This window comes from Crocodylus siamensis, chromosome 13, assembly GCF_052110815.1.
Source record: "Crocodylus siamensis isolate JL-2025a chromosome 13, ASM5211081v1, whole genome shotgun sequence".
Classification (NCBI taxonomy): Eukaryota; Metazoa; Chordata; order Crocodylia; family Crocodylidae; genus Crocodylus; species Crocodylus siamensis.
This window is the reverse complement of record NC_143407.1, coordinates 31,696,350-31,716,396: the sequence shown is the minus strand read 5'-3', so window position 1 is coordinate 31,716,396 and position 20,047 is coordinate 31,696,350. Positions and strand designations below refer to the sequence as shown.

General features: G+C 47.8%; 1 protein-coding gene and 1 long non-coding RNA gene across 4 annotated transcripts in view; one reads left to right on the top strand and one right to left on the bottom strand.

Annotated features, from left to right (window-relative positions):
* LOC149854187 (uncharacterized) overlaps window positions 1-20,047 on the bottom strand; it is a 180,808-nt gene that overhangs the window by 74,109 nt on the left and 86,652 nt on the right. For all 3 annotated transcript variants that reach the window (XR_016438828.1, XR_016438830.1, XR_016438829.1), the window contains 3 exons: window positions 6,328-6,470; window positions 6,012-6,241; window positions 2,232-2,399 (listed from right to left, as the gene is read on the bottom strand). This is a non-coding gene — a long non-coding RNA (uncharacterized LOC149854187). The remainder of the gene's footprint in view (window positions 1-2,231; window positions 2,400-6,011; window positions 6,242-6,327; window positions 6,471-20,047) is intronic.
* The window catches only part of KSR1 (kinase suppressor of ras 1), a 93,996-nt gene continuing 80,925 nt past the window's right edge, over window positions 6,977-20,047 (top strand). The window contains exon 1 of the mRNA XM_090024884.1: window positions 6,977-7,278. Coding sequence (XP_089881010.1) covers window positions 7,084-7,278 — 195 coding nt within the window. The 5' untranslated portion in view covers window positions 6,977-7,083. The remainder of the gene's footprint in view (window positions 7,279-20,047) is intronic.

Genomic DNA, 20,047 nt, shown 5'->3' with positions numbered 1-20,047 from the left:
GGCAGTGAGGAACAATAGGCTGAAAAGAAGTTTCCCACGTAGACTGCTTGGCTGAGAGCATCTGAGTTATTTTGCTATAACGAGATGGATTGCTTTTTTGCTGAGCCAAAGAGACTCTGTCTGCTTGGGAACTACAGAATCCAGCTTGCTGGGACAGGCAGGAAGCAGAGGTCTTTATTTCTCCTGCATGACATGCCTTTGCAATTAAAACGTTTGGAATGGGTGGGAAAGAACTCTCTCTCTAAGCCGTGTGTGAAACTCCCACCACACCTGTGGCAATAATAAACATAAATCAGTTGGTACAATCAGGAGAGATCCTTGGCTGCCGTTGGAGAGGCACTAAATGAGAAACTGAAGGGTCCTGGTAATTCCTGAGTGAACCGTTTGATGAACTTGGGCCAGCTTTGCAATGAAACCTGAATCTAATCAGGCTTCCTGGAGTCGAATCCATAGCTTCTTACTTGTCTGCCCAGCATTACCAACTGACTTTCATCTTTTGCCCCTGATTCCGCGTTCTTTACCCACAACATAAGACTGCGGTGGGCGTTTGGGGTGACTTCTCATTGCTACTGCCACGATCACGATTGCATAACTGCTGCAAAAATCAGACTTTTCTTCCCCCACCCCCCTGTCGGCACCTGGGGCAGTTGCCCCTATCACTGCACCCTCATTATGCCACAATTCTTTACTGAATCAAAGTCCCAGGTCCCCCACTCCCACCCCGCTATTCTGATCATAGATATTTCAGGAGAGGCTGAAAGAGAGAAATGGGTGTCCTGCCTGCAGAACGGTGATACTGAGCCACCGGTACCGTTAGTGCATAGGCTCACTAAAGGTTGAGCTGGGCAGAGAAGATGGCAGTCTGGAGAAGGCAGGTGCATCACGAGCTTTTCCTTAAATGCTCAGGACCAAATTCTTGGCTAGCTGACATAGCTCCGTTGTGGACGGTGAAGAAAATGGAGCTAGGTCAGTGTCTAACAGCCAACGGTCTGGCTTGCGACCTTTATGCTTCTCATTCTCTTTGAGTATTGCAAAAGAGTCTCCGCCAAGAGACCTGATGCTTCTCACCTTCTCCATCCTAGCTCTGCATGGTACCATGCTCAGAAGAGAAAGGATCTTGCCTACTGTGTGTGTGGGAGGCAGCCTTTGAGTAGAAATCAAAGATAATAAAAGCTTCCTTTATCTGAAACACCTAACATTTCAGCTCTTCAAATCCCAACATGTGCTTTCTTCAAGCAGGTTCCTATTATTGGTGTTAAACACATCAAATTGAGTAATTCAGTTTCATCACCTAATTTCAATGTTGTGATAGCTGAATTCAGCTTAGGGCAAGCTGCTTAAAAAGGTAGTAGAGACTCCAGTGAAAGCAGCAGAAAAACACAGCAGGGCTATTTTTAAACATGGATCTCTTCTCTGGAACACTGACACTGCTGAATTGCAGACTGTTGCTATAGTCGATGGGACATGAGTTCCTAGGATTCAAAGAGATTCGCTGAGAGGAGGGCCCCATTGCGCTAAGTGTTGTACCTAGTCAGAGACATGGTCCCAAAGAGCTTAATGGGCTAAATAGACAAGAAGAGAAAGCAGAGCGGGTAAACTGAGGCATCGATAAATTAAATTATTTGCCATAGACCAGTGTTCTTATCTGGGTCCTACGGTTTGGACCCAGGCCTCCCGAGTTGTATTTTGGTGTTCTGTGTTGAATCCTGCTGCTGTTTGCAAAACTACAATGATGCTTTTCCTCCTACCAAGGGGGAAGCCAGCCAATAGTTTCAGTCTGAATGACTTGTGTTTCAGATTAAACTACATGTTACGTGTGCACATGCATGCAGGTGTCTGTGTGTCTCCTGTGTGACAAACTCAATGATAATGCTTGCCTTCCTGTACAGAGAATATAGTTCTTAGAAATATAATAGTGTAATAGGAAAAAAATCAAAGGGCGTATCAAGACTACATCTAGTTTACCCAATAGTGCATGAAAAAAATCGCTTCCTGAATGGGAATTTGCATGCTTTAGACAAGATTTATAATCCATCCGTAGTCCAGGTACAGCCCCTACTACTACTGTATGTGAGGTTTTTGCAAGCATGATTGTACCCACCCTCTCCACACCCCTGAAAAAGTGCTGTTGTGACAGCAAACCATTCATAAGCAGTGAACAGGGGAAACAAAAGATTAAGTGAATTGTCCAAAGTCACCCAAGAAGTCTGTAGTAAAATAGGAAATCAAACCTGGGATCCCTGAGCACCGGGCTACCACTGGACCAGCCTCCATGTCATTTGTTCTGCAACTTGAATTCACCTAGTGACATCATATAGCAGCCGGCATAGCAGCACTTACACTTGCTGTGTACTGGGGTAGATGACTGCATGGGAGTCAGAGCTCTGGCAAACATAGTCCTGTTGGAACGAAAAACCAGTGTCAGTTTTTTTGTTTGTGCTGGATCACACCCCCAGTGCTCCCACACAAGAATAAACCCCCTGGTCCAGAATCCCCTGCAAGGGATCAAAGGAGTCCTTTTAACTTTACCAGGCTTTTGGCTAAGGTCCTCTGTGAGCTTTGTAGATCAACTGATTGTGTGCACGGCAGGGGAGATGGAGTCCCCACCCCAGCGTGTGAGCTCCACAGCTCCAGTGTGGCTGCTTTTCTGGTTCTGGGTTTGGGAGAGGGCATATTGCCTCCCATGCAACTCTTAGGGCCACACTGCAGGCCTAGCTTCTCACTCCTGCCGGGTTTCTCCTTCATAAATGCCTGTCCCAGCTGTCTGAGTACCACGTCTGTTCAGTGCTCACCCCATATGACGCAGCCTCCGGCACCGTGGGACACCAAAGGTTGCAGCTCTGTGCGAAAGTCTCTCCGGCTTATCTTGGCATTAGACAATGGTTTCCCTGTGGTTTGGTGTTTGCAACTCTGTCCTTCTCTCTCCCTAGCTAATGGAGTCAAAACAGCTCTGTCCCTCCCTAACAGACTTGGCTTTTTTTGTAGTCTTTTTCCCTGAAACAATGCTAAGGGCGGATTCTCTGTTTCTCCTCATGTCCACAGCATCATGCACATTGAAACCAGGAACTGGAATGCTGAGAATTGAGGCATTAATACATGCACAGCGCAAAATGTTTAGTCAGCACATTTTTCCATTTGGGCCCAGAGGGCAGTCTTGTATGTGAGAAGTTGGAGTTTTGCCTGCTTATGCTAGCCAGTTAATTAGGGGGACACTCCCAGTGGACTACACAAACACTTGTCAGGGATTCAAAATGTCAGGCCGTGCCGGCCCCCTTTCTCATCAGACTTTGCTTTCCCATGCAAGAAATCTACAGCATCCTGTGCAGCAAATCCTTCACGTTCCCTAGTGGATTTGCAAATAACTTTTATAGTAGTAATAACACTGTATTTCCCAGTTTTATAGCAGCCTACATCTGACGAGTTCAAAATAGGCTGCAGACATTCAGGAATTAAAACTCCAAATGCTCCACTGGGATAGATGAATATCATTATCCCCGTGAAATACAGGCTGAGATGAAAAAGCAAGGAAATGATTTGCCCAAGGTCACACGATAAGCCAGTGGCAAAAAATCCTTATGCCTTGATTCAGCGAAGCACTTCAATATATATGTAGCTTAGAGCATGTGACGAGCGGACACTGAAGTGAGATGCAGGGCTCAGATGCATGTCTATGTCTTTTCAAGGACTCTTTTTAACAGGTATGTCTATCACGCTTAAACTACCAGGAGTCTAGCAGTCAGTAAATTAGCACAGGCCAGTGCTCCCCAAACTTTTCTGGAGCATGACCCTACTTATGGCCCCATTTCCCATCCCACAGCCCTCCACCACTGCAGCTTTATTTGCTGATGTTGTGACCCCATTTGGGGTGGCAGCCCACAGTTTGGCAACCACTTGACATAGGCCAATGTATCCTACCACTTGGGAATTCCCCATCCAAAATGCTCAGAAATCATCCATACCTGACCAGCCATATGCATATTTTTTTGCTTTTGTTTTTCTGTTTGGGGCTTGGCTGCCATATTGTCCTCTAAAAACAGGTATTAATTTACCTCTGATGAAGGAAGCTACCTTCCTCTGTCAAGAGCATGCAGTCATATTGTCTTCCTGCACACCTTCCCACAAATAAAAAGTGATAAAGTTGCGGAGGCATGTTGTTTTACATTGGCATCTCAGAAACCACAATAATAAGCTGCACCTTGGTGTGACTATCAGATAAGATAACGTATTTGTAATGCAGCTATCTATGTGGCACTATATCATGGAAACACCAACAGAGTTGTAACTACAGCAGCCCCACAGATAATAAAGCTACCGCCACAAACACTGTTCAGCAAAGACCTGAATGAACTCGCACGACTCCTGTACTTAAGTGTCTGTACTGGCTAAAGGATGCTTATATTAATGGCCACTTCAAATACATGACTTTGCTCTTGTGCTTTACTAAGTAAGCATCCACGTTACCCGAAACACCCAACTGATTTACAAAACACTTGAAAAGGTGGTTTAGAGAGATACTCTTAGTTCAAGGGCTGACTTTTATATCAGAATAATTCTACTGAGATCAGCGGAGATGACAAGCTGACTTATTTTTGATTGTACACTATGGTATAGCAGTCAGAATTTGAGCACGGAGGAAAGGCACACAAAGCAAGCTATATATAATGTCAGACGCATAGGAAGGCTTCCTTGAAATGTTGGCAAAATCCTTCTAATTTGTTTAGATGTTACTTCTTGTTTGAATGAGCGTTGTGACATTAAACATGACAATGTAGAACTCCTTGCCATTGGAGCCGCTGATGCCAGGATCCCCTGATACTCGGAGGGACTGGATGTTCATGCAACTATCAAGAAGTTAGGGTAATCAGTGCAAACAGAGAGTGTTGGGAGGCGGATGCTCTGGTCTGAAGCCGATCACAAACTATTAGGGATTGGATAGTGAAGTGACAGATCAAACCACATGTGCCTGTTGTGGGGTTCCCTGCCTGCACCTGGTATTGCTCACTGTCAGAGATGGGGCAATGACTAGGTGGGTTATAGGTCTGATCCAGTATGGCAGTTTCTCTGCCCCTGTATAACACTAAGAAGTTGGGACTAAGAAGGTTATGTTGGTTTTATTAAAAAAAATCAACCTATTTATTTTTACTTTCCAGTATCAAAGGAATTGCTAAAAAAGAAAGCAAACACCATGAATGATATAAAGCACCCAACAGCCCTGGGTCTGCAGCTGTACCTGAAGAAAGTTGGTGGGCTCTACATAGGAAGTCGAACCTGCTTGATGGATCAGATCATCTACAACGTGGGGATCTTGAACAGGCACCAGGAAATCACTGCCACTTTTCCCTTACGATGCTGCTCAGTGGTACAGGGGTCACAGTTAGATACTGGGGAGATGGGAGGAAGCGTGAGGCGGTCCCGATACGGGAACTGTTGCTTACTGAATTACATTAACTAGCCCCTATTTTGATTGAGCTTTGCAAACTTAGGGCTCTGTATAACTGCTTGGCATGATCAGTGGGCCAAACTCATTCCCAGAGTAACTCCGCCATGGACCTTCCCAGGTTTCTTGGCAGGCACAGCACAGTGCACACATAGTTGATCTTACTTTTTTTTTTTTAAACATGCAGGGAGCAGAGTGTACATGTTGCATGTTAAATTGATTTAAAAATGAACATAAAAAATTGTGCTCAACATTACAGTGTCTCTTTGGAGAAAGGAGAGAGAGAACCACATGTGCCATGCTTATAACATTGCCATTGCACTTCTGTAAGGTGCTCACATATGAGATGGATAATGGCCACTTGTGAACTTGACTAAAACCCCCCACATCATTAACGTGTGTGATTATAACTCAAATACTTTCAGTCTGAATAATACTTCCTAGGTAGGAACGCAGAGGAACGATAAGGAGGGGAGGTGTTACGTATTACATATTATAGAAGGATAATTGCCCTCTTGGTTTAATGTGCCATGGTAAGGCCAGAGGAAGGGTACTGTGCTACCTGAAAGCTTACCTGCGTCTCTCTTCCAACCATACAGTTGGTCCAAGAAAAGCTATCACTCCTGGCTGTTAGGAGACCCCGCTCGGGGATGACTTCTGTCAAGAGCCATATAAAAAAAGGCACCAAAAGCGGCAGCAGGAACTGCTTTCACTCAGGAGAAGTCCAGGCCCAGGAACGGGGCCAGCTTCTTCCAGAACAAGCTCTAGACTTGCTCTAGCAAACCGTGGGCTTTCCGCCTGCCTCTGCACAGAGAAAATGATTCACAAGCAAGAATTTGGACTGGTGACTTCATGCATGAATTCATTTCCCCACCCGGCCTGTCTCTCACCACTGACTCCTCAACTTACGTCTTCACCGACTGCTTTTCTTGCACGCGGACCATCCTCTGGCTTCTTCGCTCGTCATCCCAAGAACGCGCACGTCAACCGCGGCTGCTTCCTCAGCCCGACGAAGGGGTTTTTGAGCCGAAAGCTTGCCAAGAAAAAAAAAGTTCCCCTCAACTATGTAAGTCAGTCTAATAATAATAAATAAATAAATATTTTTTATATATATATATATATATATATATATATATATATATATTTTTTTCCCAAAGAAATGTTTCACGTTCCAAGCCAAATGAAGTCCAAAGCCATGAGTCGGTCCAGACCCCTCCAACTGGCGAACACCCCCCCCTCCCCCGCACCCGGGGCTTTGGATATTTCCAGCGTCTTTTGGCAGGCGTCCTACGTGCGGCGCCAGGCCCGGAGCCTCGGCCTTCAGCTGCCTCCGGGCTGCGCCTGCCCTCAGCCAGGCGGCCGCAGGAGCGCGCGAGGAGGGGCCCGCACACGCGGTGCTTCCCCTGCCGGGTAAGCCGCTCCAAGAAAAGCTCGCGGATGCGGCCCAGAAAGCACGTGTGTGAGGCGTGCAGGGTGCGCGCGGCGGCGCTGTCCGTTGCGGCGGGGGGCGGGGCGAGGGGCGGGGCGGGCGGACTACAAGTCCCGGCAGTGCGGGGGCCGTGGCCGCCGTTAAAAGGCTGCGGGCGGGTGAGGCGGCCGCATCCATCTGGGAGTGCTCGGCGCCGTCGCCCCGGCCTCCCGGATGCATGGGCCGAGGCATGGATAGAGCCGGAGCCGGAACCGGGCGGGCCGGCAGCACGGGGCCGGCGGCGCGGAGCACGCTGCAGCAGGTCCGGCTGCTCCAGGACCTCATCGACATCTCGCTGTCCAACCTGCGCGGGCTCCGCACCAAGTGCGCCGCCTCCAACGACCTCACGCAGCACGAGATCCGCACCCTGGAGGTATGCGGGCCCCGCGGCCCTGCTCGCGCTCCCCGCACCGTGCCGCCCTCTGCGCCGCCGGAGCGCTTCGCGGGGCTTGGAGGTGGCCCCGTCCTTGCCGCTCCCGGGTCCACGAAAGCCCAAGGCTTGTGCTGGATGATGGGAAGCGGGAGTTGGAAGGGACCCCGGGAGGCTGCAAGGCAGCACCGGCCCCGGCTCCCTCGTCCCGGCCAGGCTCTGTCAAGCGGGGGTGACAGCAGTCAGGGTGGCGGGGATGCTCGTGGGCGGGGGCCCGACTCGGAGAGAGTCCCTGAAGGAAAAGCTGAGGGGCTGTGTCCTGGACTGGCTCATGGTTTGGCTTGTGGAGAGAGCTGGATTCTGGAGGGCAGGGGGGAGGCTGCCTCCCTCTGGTCTCTGAAGATGAACTGGCCTGCAAACAGGCCCCCCCCCCTGTTTCTTAGTGGTGAGAAGAATGGCAGTGATGCAGATATAACTCTCCTCTTAAACAAAAAACCAAAAACCACCTTTCAGTAGCTAAAGCCTCCTGTTAGGCAGCTGTGAAGATAAGGAGATATATGCACTTCATTTCCCTTTGAGATCTTGGTTGCTTTTTGCTGTATGTGTCCTCTGCACTTTCAGGCCTGTCTTGCTGATCTAATCTGGCCAGCTTCTGGTGTCTTCTAGCAAAAGTGCCAAATAACACCACGGTCCAGTTTGGGCAGGTGGATGCATTACTTGGACAGGCCAGATGTTTTTAAAAAAAAGAGAGAGGGGAAAAACAAATTCCTGGTTTCAGAGGGGGGTGGGGGGGAAAGTGACCCAGTGATGCTCGCTCTCTCCAGCAGGGTCTAGATTGCTGCTGTTCTTTTGGTGGGGTAGAGGCGCGGTGCAGAACCTGCATCTGTTTTACCTTTGTTTGTTTGTAGCGTGCATGTGGTGTTACCATACCTAGCATAAACACTGCTCTCATTAATGTGAAGTTAGACTTCTTTAAATCGGGACTGATTTAGGGTAGAACGCTTTACTGACGTGCTCTGTTGGGAGCTGTGGAATTGGCAGAAGGTAAAAACTGTTTGTACATATCTGGGCCCAGCAGAAAGACTGAGCCAGTAGAGCAAAGGCTAGGCTTGCTGTAAAATCAGGTCCACAGGGAGAAGGGAAGTGCTGAACAGAACAATGGGTGATCTCTTAGGATCTACTGTTCTTCCTCTTGCTTCCCTCCTCCTCCTTCCCTTTCCCCTTCTCATGAAAGATCTTAACAAGAGAGTTTTTAACTTCCCAGCCAATCACATTTGTCTAGGTTCCTTGACAATACCTTTATTGTTTGAAACTACCAAATATCTGTGTACTTTGACCTGCATCTTGTTGCCAGGATGACCTGGGCGTGGGGGAAGACCCCTCCTTCTGCCCCTTTTTTAGAGCTTTTGCTTTTACTTTGGTGTGGGGTCCTTACAACACTACCAAGTAAATGCTCCAATTTGGATGCCTTCATTATCCTTGCAATAAGGAAAATGGATCTTTAATTAGAAAGCATAGCTTTAACCATTAGTCTGGTGTGTTTCTAACTGGCTGCTGGCTTGGTGTATAATTTCTCTGGGGAATTCGGCTGAGAGAGTGACCCTTAATGCCAGGCTTGGAGGATAAAGACTGATTCTTTGCTCAATCCCCTGTGCAGTCACTTAGACCAGTCTGAAGCAGGTGTAGAAGGCCGCAGTTGGCATCCGCTGCACAGTGGTGCACGATAGCTTGTGAGGCAGAGCACTGAGTTGCATTATTATTTTGCTTGCTTGCCCGCGGTGAGCACAAAATTGTAACTGTGTGCTGTATGGACTAGTAGGTGAGGGAGACTGAGCCTAGGCAATCAACTTCCTGGGGATTGGGGCCTGGGATCTGGAAACCCTGATATCTGACTTCTGCTATGGTGCTTTCTGGCCCAGGGCAAGTCGCTTTGAATAGCTTCCTTAATCACTGTTATTAGCCACATGTATTTCAGTAGTCATGTTGAAAGGGCCCCAAGCATTGATGGGGACTGGAGCTAGCATCACAGAGTAGCGCTATTCATTTTGGGCAGAGTCTTGTGTAGTTCAGTTGGGGGGGGGGGGGAAGAATGTGGAAATTGCTTTCTTAAATTTGTTGTTTCGCAAGCTCTGAAAACATAAGTTAATTCTGCCTCAACTGTGACCAAGCCCCTTTCTATGAAATGGTGGGTGTGGAGGGGGAATCCCCACAGTAAGTATGGTGTTTAACGTGCCTCCTACAGCGGGCTGTCTGGTTGCTGAGCCATATAGTCTTGCTGTGCATTGCATGGTATGAGTGCTCCAATGGGCTTTCCTTCAGCCTGTAGCCTTAGCACATGCTTTGTTCTCACCCTTTACCCTGATAGGCTTATTCATGTAGATCACATCTGGACTGCACAGCTGGCCCAGGTCAGTTTATAATAGTGTTGGCTTCAAACTTTGTTCTGTCTTGCCATGGGCTTGGAACTGAACTGTGTTCTGAGTGTCTTTTTACAAATGGCTTATTTGTCCCCATTGCTCACAGTTCTGCTTAAGTTTGCCTTCTGTGGCATAAATTTATCGCCTAGCCCTGGTCTTCTGCAGGCACTGGGGGGGGGGGGGGAGGGCCTTTTCACTCCTGGTCCTGTGCCTTAGTCAAGTCTTGCTGTGTTTGTCATTCTGTTATTGGCTTCCTGCTTTACATGGGACAAGCTGTTGTATTAAACCTAGGAACTCAAGCTGCTTTGGACAGCAGGATGAAACCTCATGTACAGGTGGTAATAATGTCTGACATCTGCTTACTGCACGATTCCTGCTTCTGTTGGAGGCAAGGTACTGGACTAGATGGACCTTAGGAATCAAGTGGGACTCTCTTTTCTTCACCTGGTTGCTGAAGTGGTGGAAAGATACTGTGGGTTAAGAATGAATTGGCACTTGGTGCATGTTTTGCCTGCTCATGTGCATCCTCTGCCTTAATTTCTAACAGGCTGCTCCAAGATCTATGCTGGCTTCCTCTTATTTCATTCTTGATATTTTTAGGCGGGGAAGCAGCAGGAATGGTGCTGAGAAGTGATGGGGCACTGAGCATATCATGCTAGTCACGGGGGAACGGGAGACAGGCTTGCTCCCGTTGAAGCAGCTCTGGGATTTACTCTAGTTGTTCTAGGGGCTATTTTGGGCAGCGCAGAAAGCCTGGCATCCAAGTACAGAGTTGATCTGGAGTTGTAGTAACCCCTGGTCTCAGACTATGTGCCTCCTGCTGAATGGGAAATGCCTATAACAACGCCCATGGTCTGGGATATCCTTGTGACAAATCCTTGGCCACGTGGAGCAAGATCTGGAACAAGCGATCTATAACCCACAAACTACAGGCGAACTTGCACTGACAGATCCTGATGTGTTTACCAGTTAGTGTTGAGTTTTTGTTGTTGTTTTTTTTTGTGTGGTTCTTTTTTTAATCGACCAGACTTTAACACTCGGCAAGATTAAAGTTTAAGGCGTGGTGGTGGTGGGAAGCTGGCAGGGGGGAGGGAGAAGGAGGAGTTGGTAAAACTCTGAACTTGTGGAGGTCCAGCATGTACAGTAAACAACCTGGTGTTTATAAACCTAAATAGCTGGAGGAGTGACTTTTGTTCAGTCCGAACTGCAACCTGCAGCCACATGTTTGCAAGGCCTGCCGGTCAAAAAGACTTCCTCTTACATAAGGCCTCCTGGAAAGGGATCTTTTGCTTCCTTGCTTCATTTCCCTTTTTTATGGGTGCCACACACCTTTTGAACAAAACAGTCTTTTGTTTTGTTGCTCTAATTCTCCTCTTTAGAAATGCCAGTTCTTGGATTTTTATCTCTAGTTAGCTTTGTATGGTCAGAAGGTGCCGAGAGGACGCATTCAAAGGGTTTGTGGGGGAGATGATTACCCATGCCTGCTGAGTGCACAAGACCTTTATATTACTGACTAGCTCTAGTGTGCAAGGGGGTTGACCCCTACTGTAGGATTCAAATGCATATTCCTAGTGGCTCCCAGTGCTGTGTTACTCACTTGCCTCAAGTTCCTCATAGATTCTGATTGCCATATCCCACCATCCTGGAGAGAGGAGGGGAGGCAGCAAAGAGTTTTAACAGCAAGCCAGAGTTTGTGCTGTTAGTTAGCAAGGCAGGAAAGGGGCAGAGGGTGGATTTGTACCACGTTTGCATATCTGGAACGGTCCACGACATGCCTGTCCACCTGTTTCAAGCCGATCCACACAGCATCACTACAGCAGCTGCATTGGCAGAGTGCAAAGCATGCCCTTGGAAGGACAGTAGCTGAAGCAGCTGCTACAACTGGCAGAAGGCATGGCAGACCTTTTGCTGGCTGTGGGATGGTGGCAGAAGCCTTACGCTGGCAGAAATGGTGGCCCTCTGGGCAGGAGAAAGGTTTGGCTGCCACAGAAGAGCCCAGCAGAACTCAGAAATCACAGTCTAGCAAAACTTTGCAGGGTGGACTCTGCTGGAAGTAAGTCAGAGCAGACTACTCCAGCCTAAAGCAATGGGCTGCTTTACATCCCAGAACACCTGGAACATGAAGCATTGCCCTGTCCTTCTGCAAATGCCTGCATAGGCAGGTGGGTGACTCTTCAGCAGAGATTAGTTTCCATCAAGGAGATCCATCAGAGCCTGGATCTGAGCCCTCTGCTTGCACATACACGTGCAACCCTGAAACTGCCCTGGTTTTGACCAGGGGGTGGGTGGGTGTGTGTGTGTGGTTTTTCTTCCCCCCCCCCCCCCTTTTCATCCTGGCTCTCCCAGTCATGTCAGTTCTTCATGACTAAGCTGTGATCAGGCATGTGTCCCCTTAAAGTCCTGATTCTGTCCCTAGCTGTGTCTTGGATTTGATTTTGCTTTTCATGGATGTAGCAAAGGGGAGCTATCCAGCTGAGAGGCAGGCATTCATGTATGGGCTTAACATTGCCTTGAAGAAAAGGGATGGGAAAAAAAGAGAAGAATTCCCCCTGCATGCTAATGACATGGATATGTGGTTGCATGACTGACTCATACATTTACTCCTTTGCTGACCCTGGTAGGTTTTGCAAGTAATTCTGCATGTGCACAACGATTGGAAAGATGCTTTCCACTTCAGATGTTGGCTTTTGAAGGCTAAATCCCAAACCCCCCCCTTCAGGCTGAAATTTCTCATTTCTCTTAAACAGCCTGAGCTTTGCACTGAAGTCATGAAGTCACACTTGGCTATAGCTTGTCAGCTAAGTGCATTTTTGGCAGGGGGTGGAGAATGTAATGGCTAGACTTTTGCTCAGAGCTGTGCTGTAAGCCACTGTAATAGATGGCTGCACCACCCCAGAGTAGGCATCCCTCTGAGATGTAGCTCCTCTCTGTTTTTAATCCTCGCTGTTGGAGTAATATTGCACTGCCTGCCTATACCAGCCACGTGCTTCTGCCTTCAGTGACTCAGCTGCTCTGGTCCCCTCTGTACACTCATTCCTGACCACTTCTTTCACTCCGTTCCTGAACGGATGAGTAGCCCACCTGCATCTGTGCCAGGGCAAAAGGTCTGGGAAGCTTGAGTAATATGTAATGGGCATTTTTGCTTCCTTCTGGGTGTGTCCCAGCCACAGTCCAGGGTTGAACTATCTGGCAGCTGGTTCCTTGCTTCTGAGCACAGCTAGGATGAGGGGAAGGAAGGGCAGACACTTGGGCATCACCAGTGGTACCCCACCCGCAGCTGAACGAGAGCAGCCTTCAGGCTGTGCTAATCTGCACCAGACAGCTCCAAGGAACCAGGCTGGCAGCTGAGATGAGCTAGCATATATATGGGCACCCTAGCAGCGTCCCCCTTCCAGTCATCAGCCTAACCTGCTGCCTGCACCATGCTCTTTGAGAAGGGGCAGTATAATGTTTCTAGGCTACCTGCCAGTCATAAAGGGAGTATTGCGGTAAGGTTTACTTGGTCAGAGAGATGTGAAATGAGTAGCAGGATGAGGATTTGGTTCAGTTCCTGGTGCGTTGCTTTACTGGTATAGAAAACCAGTGAGTGAACTCTGGCCTAGCATGTGGATTGTGCATTGGATCGGGTTTAGGGGGAGCAGAAGGGGAAACCACCCGGTGGCAGGAAGGATTTAAGTGTGTGTGTGTGTGTGTGTGTGTGTGTGTGTGTGAATTTACAGCCAGCATCTGTCACTTTTCTGCTGGCCATGTTTGAACTAGGCCAACTGTGGATGTGCCTGTTGAGCGGTACCTACTTCTAGAGCTATGCACAAAAGAAGGGGGATGGCTGATAGAGGTCCTCAGCCTTTTGCTGCTAGGCCTGAATTGCTTTGAACAGAGTCCTGTCTTTAAAAAGAAGCAGTGAATGGTTGTGTTTAACCTGCCTGGTACATGGTTGTGGCTGGTCCAGAACTGAGCTACAAATGGTGCCTACAGCCTGTGTGGCGAGGTGGCTGATTTTTCTGGGTCTTAATGACAGAAAGCAAGGTGAAGGGAGCAACTTCCCATTTCTAGCAGTGGTCTCCCTAAAAGGAGAGAGGGAATTTTTGGCTTGGCAAGCTCCTTCCCCCTGTACTGGGGGAGGATATCAGGACAGTGCTCCGAGACAGGGTGGGTGGGGTAGTGGCATGCTGCTGCAGGCGCATGGTCGGCTCTGCACAATTGCGGTACTTGCTCTAAAAATAAACCAGCAGCTGCTCCTCATTGGCATGTTTGCAGCAAGGGAGATGAACAAATGGGATGACCTGACCTGGTGAAGAGTGGCAGTTGGACCAGAATTGGGATGGGTGCCGGTTGCTAGATGGTCTTAACCTGGCTGGCTTTAAATGTCATTACTGGAGTTCTGATGGATCTGCACTGGTGTCAGGCCAGTGTTTCTGCCTGAATGAGGGGGGGTGATGCCTAGAAAGGCAACAATTAGAGGATGCATATACTGGTGCAAATACGGAGTAATCCATTGAGGACCTCCCTGGCAGCATGAGAGAGCATGGCCATGGGGTGCTGTTGCTGTCTAAGCCCTTCTGTGCCTCTTAAAGGTGCAGTGCATGGGTGTGATGGAGGGCAGGATTGGCCTGCTGTCTCTTTCTGTTCTTCTTGGTTATTGCTTTTTCATTTTTGAAGTTGAATTCAAAGGCATTGCATGTACATTAAGGAATTGAATTAATCATGAGGCCATAATTAAGTCTTGGGCCCTGATTCTTGGTGAGCCTTGCATATGGGATGGGAATGGGAGTTAAGTTTACCTTTTTTTAAGGGTCGCTTCTTATGGTTTTTAATAGCTGGGGCTATTCCAGGCCCTGACTTGCTTCCAGAGTAAATGTCACTTTCATATGGGTTCTAGCAAGCAGATAATGATATTCTGCTTGCATATTCAGTGGTGTACAGATCCCAGGAGACCGCCCTAACCCCTGGGACAGCCACTGGTCATTCATTAGGCCAGGGACTACCTTGGCTGTTCAAAAGGTAGTAGCTTTGCACATGAACAAGAAACCTGCCCTAGAAAAGTAAAGGGCCTGATAGTTAGAGCTCTTGCCTGGAGGACCAAGTTGGGCACAGTGGGTCCTTGGATCTAGTCTTCTATACCCCAGATCAGGGAAGAAGAGATGGGGCGGGTGGCGAGGAGAAATGCATGCAGATGCCCATCTTGCAAAAAAACCCCAAAAAACAACCCAGCTTAAATGAGACCAAAAAACCCCCCTGTCTCTTGTTGTTGTTTTGTTTTTTGGTGGGAGGGGTTTGGCTCTAACACAGAATAGGAACTTTATTGAAAATTTGCATTTAACAGGACAGGAAAACAAGTTTCCCACCTATCTCTAATCTTATCTGCTTCAAAGCATGGGTGCATTGGTGTGTCAAAGAACTTTCACTTCTGTTTGTATAGGTCTTAATTTAGAAAGGCACACATCACTGTCTTACGTGGGTTTTTTTATTGAAGTCTGTAGGTTTGTGTGCAGTTGTATTTTTAGGTATTAAGGATGCTACATACTGTACACTGGGAAAGAAGAAAACCCTTCATTCTTCCAGCTTAATATCTTTTGATAGTCACTAGGTTGAAGCTTCAAAGAAGTGTAGGGGATGTAGATGCGTTTGTCATTATTACAATGAATGGAAGATGTGTGTCGACATCCTTTCAGCTGCTTTGAAATCCTTGGTGTTGGTGACCTATGCATACCCTTTTCCCCACCCATCCTTGAAGCATGGAAAAGGGTGAATGGAAAACTTGTCTGCCTTCCACGGTAAGTGGTGCGTGGGTTGTGTGCGCGATGGGTGGTTGTTTTTGATGTAACATAAGGGTTGGATCGTTGGCTGGTAAAATCAAATGGCTCCAGTGCAGTTAATATTAGGAAAGTATCTGTTGTTGTTACTCTTGTTTTAGTTGAAGCATTAAGTGTAAATTCTTCCATGGGAAAGTCTAAATGTTTTTAATGGCAAACATTAGCTACCAACCTAAATATTTCAGTTCTCGGGCACTTGCCATTGTGACAAAAATCGAAACTTTCCATGGAAAGCATACACTTCTTATGAAGGCTTTTCTTCTGTTCAGTCAAACCCCTGGGTTTCCACAGAACAACTGTTCAAGCGGGGTGCTTTGGCCCAGCCCTTGTGGATACTATGGGGTGACTGACCCCAGGTGAGCATCTGGCTATGCTGTCACCTTGTAAGACCTGAAAATGGTGCCCCTATCTTTCTAAAAAAAAAAAAGGGGGGGGGGGCCCTTTAGATGAAGATATTCTTGTACTAGTAGCTGGGTATTTCCTCTTGTATTGAGAAATGGATCAAATTCCAGGGGGGCGGTCCTGTAGCCTTTCTTTTTTCTTTCCAAAAGGGAAGTCTTGCTCCAGTAGGTCTGGCTTTACTTGCACATGGGGCTTCTCACTGCCGTCCATCTCCTTGCTTAGGGGTATAGAGCTGTACCTGACACTGCTACTAGAAGCCCCTCCTGTCGTGATACTCAGCCTTTACTTCCATTCCAGGCTTGCCTAGTCACAATACTGCAAGAAGTGAAAAGGCTGGTAAATGTAGGAAGTCTGGGTATTGGGTAACAGTAGCGTGTGCATCAACTTGACCTGGCCAGGGGCCTTGTCTGTACATGGCTAACAGATAGCTGTGAAGAAAGATGCTAATAGTTGGTGGCCAACATTGTTGGATTATCCTTTAATTGATAAAGCCACCAGGGAGTTGAGATCAGATGCATAACTTGCCCATTTTTAACTACTTCTAATATACCTTGACTTTGTAAAGCTACTTAGTCACTGAGCCTTCCTAGCCACTTAAAGTCTCCTTGCTCCCTTTATTTTATTTTTCTCTCAAAATCCTAGAAGGCTTCGCACATCAAGTCTGTTCTCTCTCTGGCCATTTCAGGAGCCGCAGCTGGAGAAGGAAATCCGGGGACTTGAGCTCTTATCTCTAACCCCTCGGTTGTGCCCTCTGTATAGAAACCGCTCTCCTTTCTGGCTTGAGACCAAACAGTGCCCACCATGGGCATGGTAGTGTGCAACTTTGTGCATGTGTGTGAAACTGTATCTTGCAGGCCCAGAAGGAGACTTGAAAGAAGCAGTAGCTGAAATGTTAAAATGAGCCCCAGGGCAGCGAATGGATGTCTCGCCATTGGCATGTGTGCAGGGAGAAGTCTAGGACGACTGGCGAACGGACAGCCACAGCTAACGTCTCTGAAATAGGAGTCTGGATTACTCTTACGGTAGCTTGCATCTGGCCCTTGACAGTCAAAAGATGAGCACGGGAGTGTTTCTACAGCTGTCTTGAGCAGGTGGATCCAACACTGCTTGTGGCAAAAATGTACCCAAACACCAAGGTACCAAGGCTCTGACAGTTTTTTTTCCTTTCTGAGTCAAACTGTCATGCTTTGCTCGAGGCAGATACTGCCCCATTAATGAATCTCCCATCTGCACGGAGCGAGTTTTCGCTCCCTGAAGGGATGCAGAGAACTGGGCACCCCAAGTCGGAAAGCAGATGTGCAGCGAGGCTAGGAATACCGTCCAGAATTGGGAACTGCCACGCATCGCTCTTCTGAAGAGCCAGATACAAGAATCGCCGTGCCCATCGCTGCAACACGGGCAGCTCTGCGGTGAAGTGTGGCAATGCACTTTGGAACAGGAAGTGAAAATAGACTGAATGTCATTGTTGAGGGTTTTTTGTCTCTTTATGCTGTGTGCCCAGGCACGCGAAAGTGGGGATGCCGCACACTCGGCCACCAGCTGCTCTAGGTGAACTGGCCACTTGGATTGCAATGGCACTCTCCAAGTAAGGTCCTGGCATGGGACTTCTGTCCCTTGGGCCATTCCAGGTTGAACTGACCAGAGCTTTGGTACAGCTATTTACTACGCTCTGCAAGGAAGACTGGCAGACTTCCCTTCCCCCTCCCTGTCCTTGGCTGCAGAAAATCTTAAGCAGCCTGACTGGGAAGGACCAAAAACTGTATTCTTGGCCTAGAAGTAGTGTGTACACATGGGTTTTTCATGTTACCTCCATCTGGCAGGGTACTGCAGTCTTTCTGGCTCCCTGCAGCCTTTTACCTTTGGAGGGCTGGCCTGTAGCTTGGGCATTGCCAGTGACCTCTCGGGGGAAGAGGGGGAGCAGCCTACAAAAACTGTCCTGACTATGTAGTTTGGTTGGTTTTTTATAGTATGGTTTGATTTTTATTTCCCTCCCCTTTTGGCAATAAAAACAAGGAGGAAAAATGAGAAGGAAATGCACAACCATGTTGCTCCCTTCTCCTCTCCAACATAGTAGCCTAGGACCCTGCATATCTTGAACAGGAAAGCCAAGCTAGCCTCTCATTTGTCTTGGCAAGAGTGGCTTGCACAGGATCCCTCTTGCCCCTGTGCTCCCTCTTTGAGCTGCAAAAAGTGCAGTCAGCATGTTCAAATAGCACCTCAAACACTGTGCTTGTCTGCGGAGCTGGCGAGCACAGCCGTGATGCTGACAAAGCAGCTGCAGCATGAAAACAGTGTCAGTACAGACTGCAGCTCTTCTTGGGCTGTGCTAGGATTTTGTACAGCCCCTTACAGTATTTGCTCTGGGCCTGATCTACACGTGGCAGAGACCTCATCTGATTCTGAAGATCTGGGGTTGTGGAGGATGTTGAGACCCAGAAGCCTCTATATTTAAATGGTGTGCAGAAGTTAGTGCCTTTCAGAGCTACCAACTGAGATGCCTTTTGGAGTTGGTGGCTCAGAAAACTCCTGCCTGCCCCTAAGTACTCTTTGGGTGGTTTTAGCAGACCTCTTCCACTCTGTTTGCAAGTTCGACTCTAATTGCAATAGCAGCATAGTTTCCGTGCTGCTTCCAGTCTAGGAATTTGGTCCAGGACTAAGCCAGCAAGCAGCTAAGACTTGTATGAGGAACCTGGTAAGAGTGGCAACTCCTCTTACTGTGAGGAGCAGCTGACAAGTTATTGTGTGTGGTGGCAAGCATGAAAATGGCTTGTCAGATGGGATTGGGTTTTCTATTTGGCGTTCTTTCAGAAGATTGTGACTTCATCTCGCATGTCAAGTATAAGTGTGCATTTACATCTTCCTTGCTGAACTCTGCGAAGCAGCCGTGGTTCTTTGCTGAAGTCGGCGTTGATAAAGCAGCATGTTTTGTTTTTGTTTTTTCGTTGTATCCTCCTGCTTTACAGAATGGATTCATGTTGAACAGTGTTTTTAAAATATGGTGGCAGATAATGCATCTTCTCTAGTTGGGTTCTGTGGCTTTCTCCTCAACCACTTGGGAAAATGAATTCTCACGCTAGGCAGTTAAGCCATCTCACGTTCAGAGGCTGCAAAGACTGGAGCAGTCAAAAACCCTTGCTGCGCCATTCTCATGCACATAATATAGTTATAACTTCTGAGGCTCGTATCAAACATTGGCAAAGGAAGGATGATCCCATGAGAGGCACTAGCTTTGCACTTGGGTGACCCAGTTCAATCCTCTCCTCTACCACAGACACTGACCTTGACTAAACAACTAGTGTCTCTTTGCCTCGGCCCCTTATCTATAGAGTATGGACAGTAGCACTTACCCTGCCAAAATCCTTCAGAGGCTGGTAAATATACTTAAAGACTGGAGCTCATTCTGCCCTGGTAACAGGACCCTAGAAGCAGATGAGAAACGAATGTGAAATGTTCACCCTGCGGGGGGGCAAGAGGGGGAGAAGACGCGCTGTGTATGTGGGGAGGGTGTTTTGCTAGAAGAACTAACTCTTTCTCCTGGTGTAAATGGTCCTATTGAAAGAAATCCCCATCTGTTTTGCGCACTGAGGCTCTGGCGCAATTACTAGATGCATGTACTTTTAAGTCTTGGTTGCTGTGATGTGAAGCTTTAGTTGCAGTCTCGTAGCCAATGCATGTATAGTGTTGTTCTTGTTTTTTTGTTTTTCTCAAAACTGCTTCCAAAGCCTCTTTAGATGACTGTAGTTCACTTAAATCTGACAAACTGGCTTTCCATCTGGGACAGACGAGGGGTGGGGTGGGGGAGGGAGCTGTCCAACTTAAAATGAAGTCTCACTTCCATGTTCTCCTTCAGAGAGTGAAAGATGAAAATCCAGGACAGCCCAAAGATGACTTGTACTGCACTTGCCAAAAGGAATAGCAAAGGAAAACCCTTAAAGCTTCAGCAAGAGTTGGAGCAAACAATTCCTGCAATAAACCTTTGCCCTTGGAAGGCAGAAATCAGAAACTGGTTGTTCAAACTCCTCTTCTAGAGGAAACTTGCTGAAGGCTGTGTACAACCAGCAGGTGCAAGATGAAAATTGACGTTTCAGTTTTGAAAAACCCTGTTATGAACAACATTGCTCATCTTGGGCTGTGCATCTG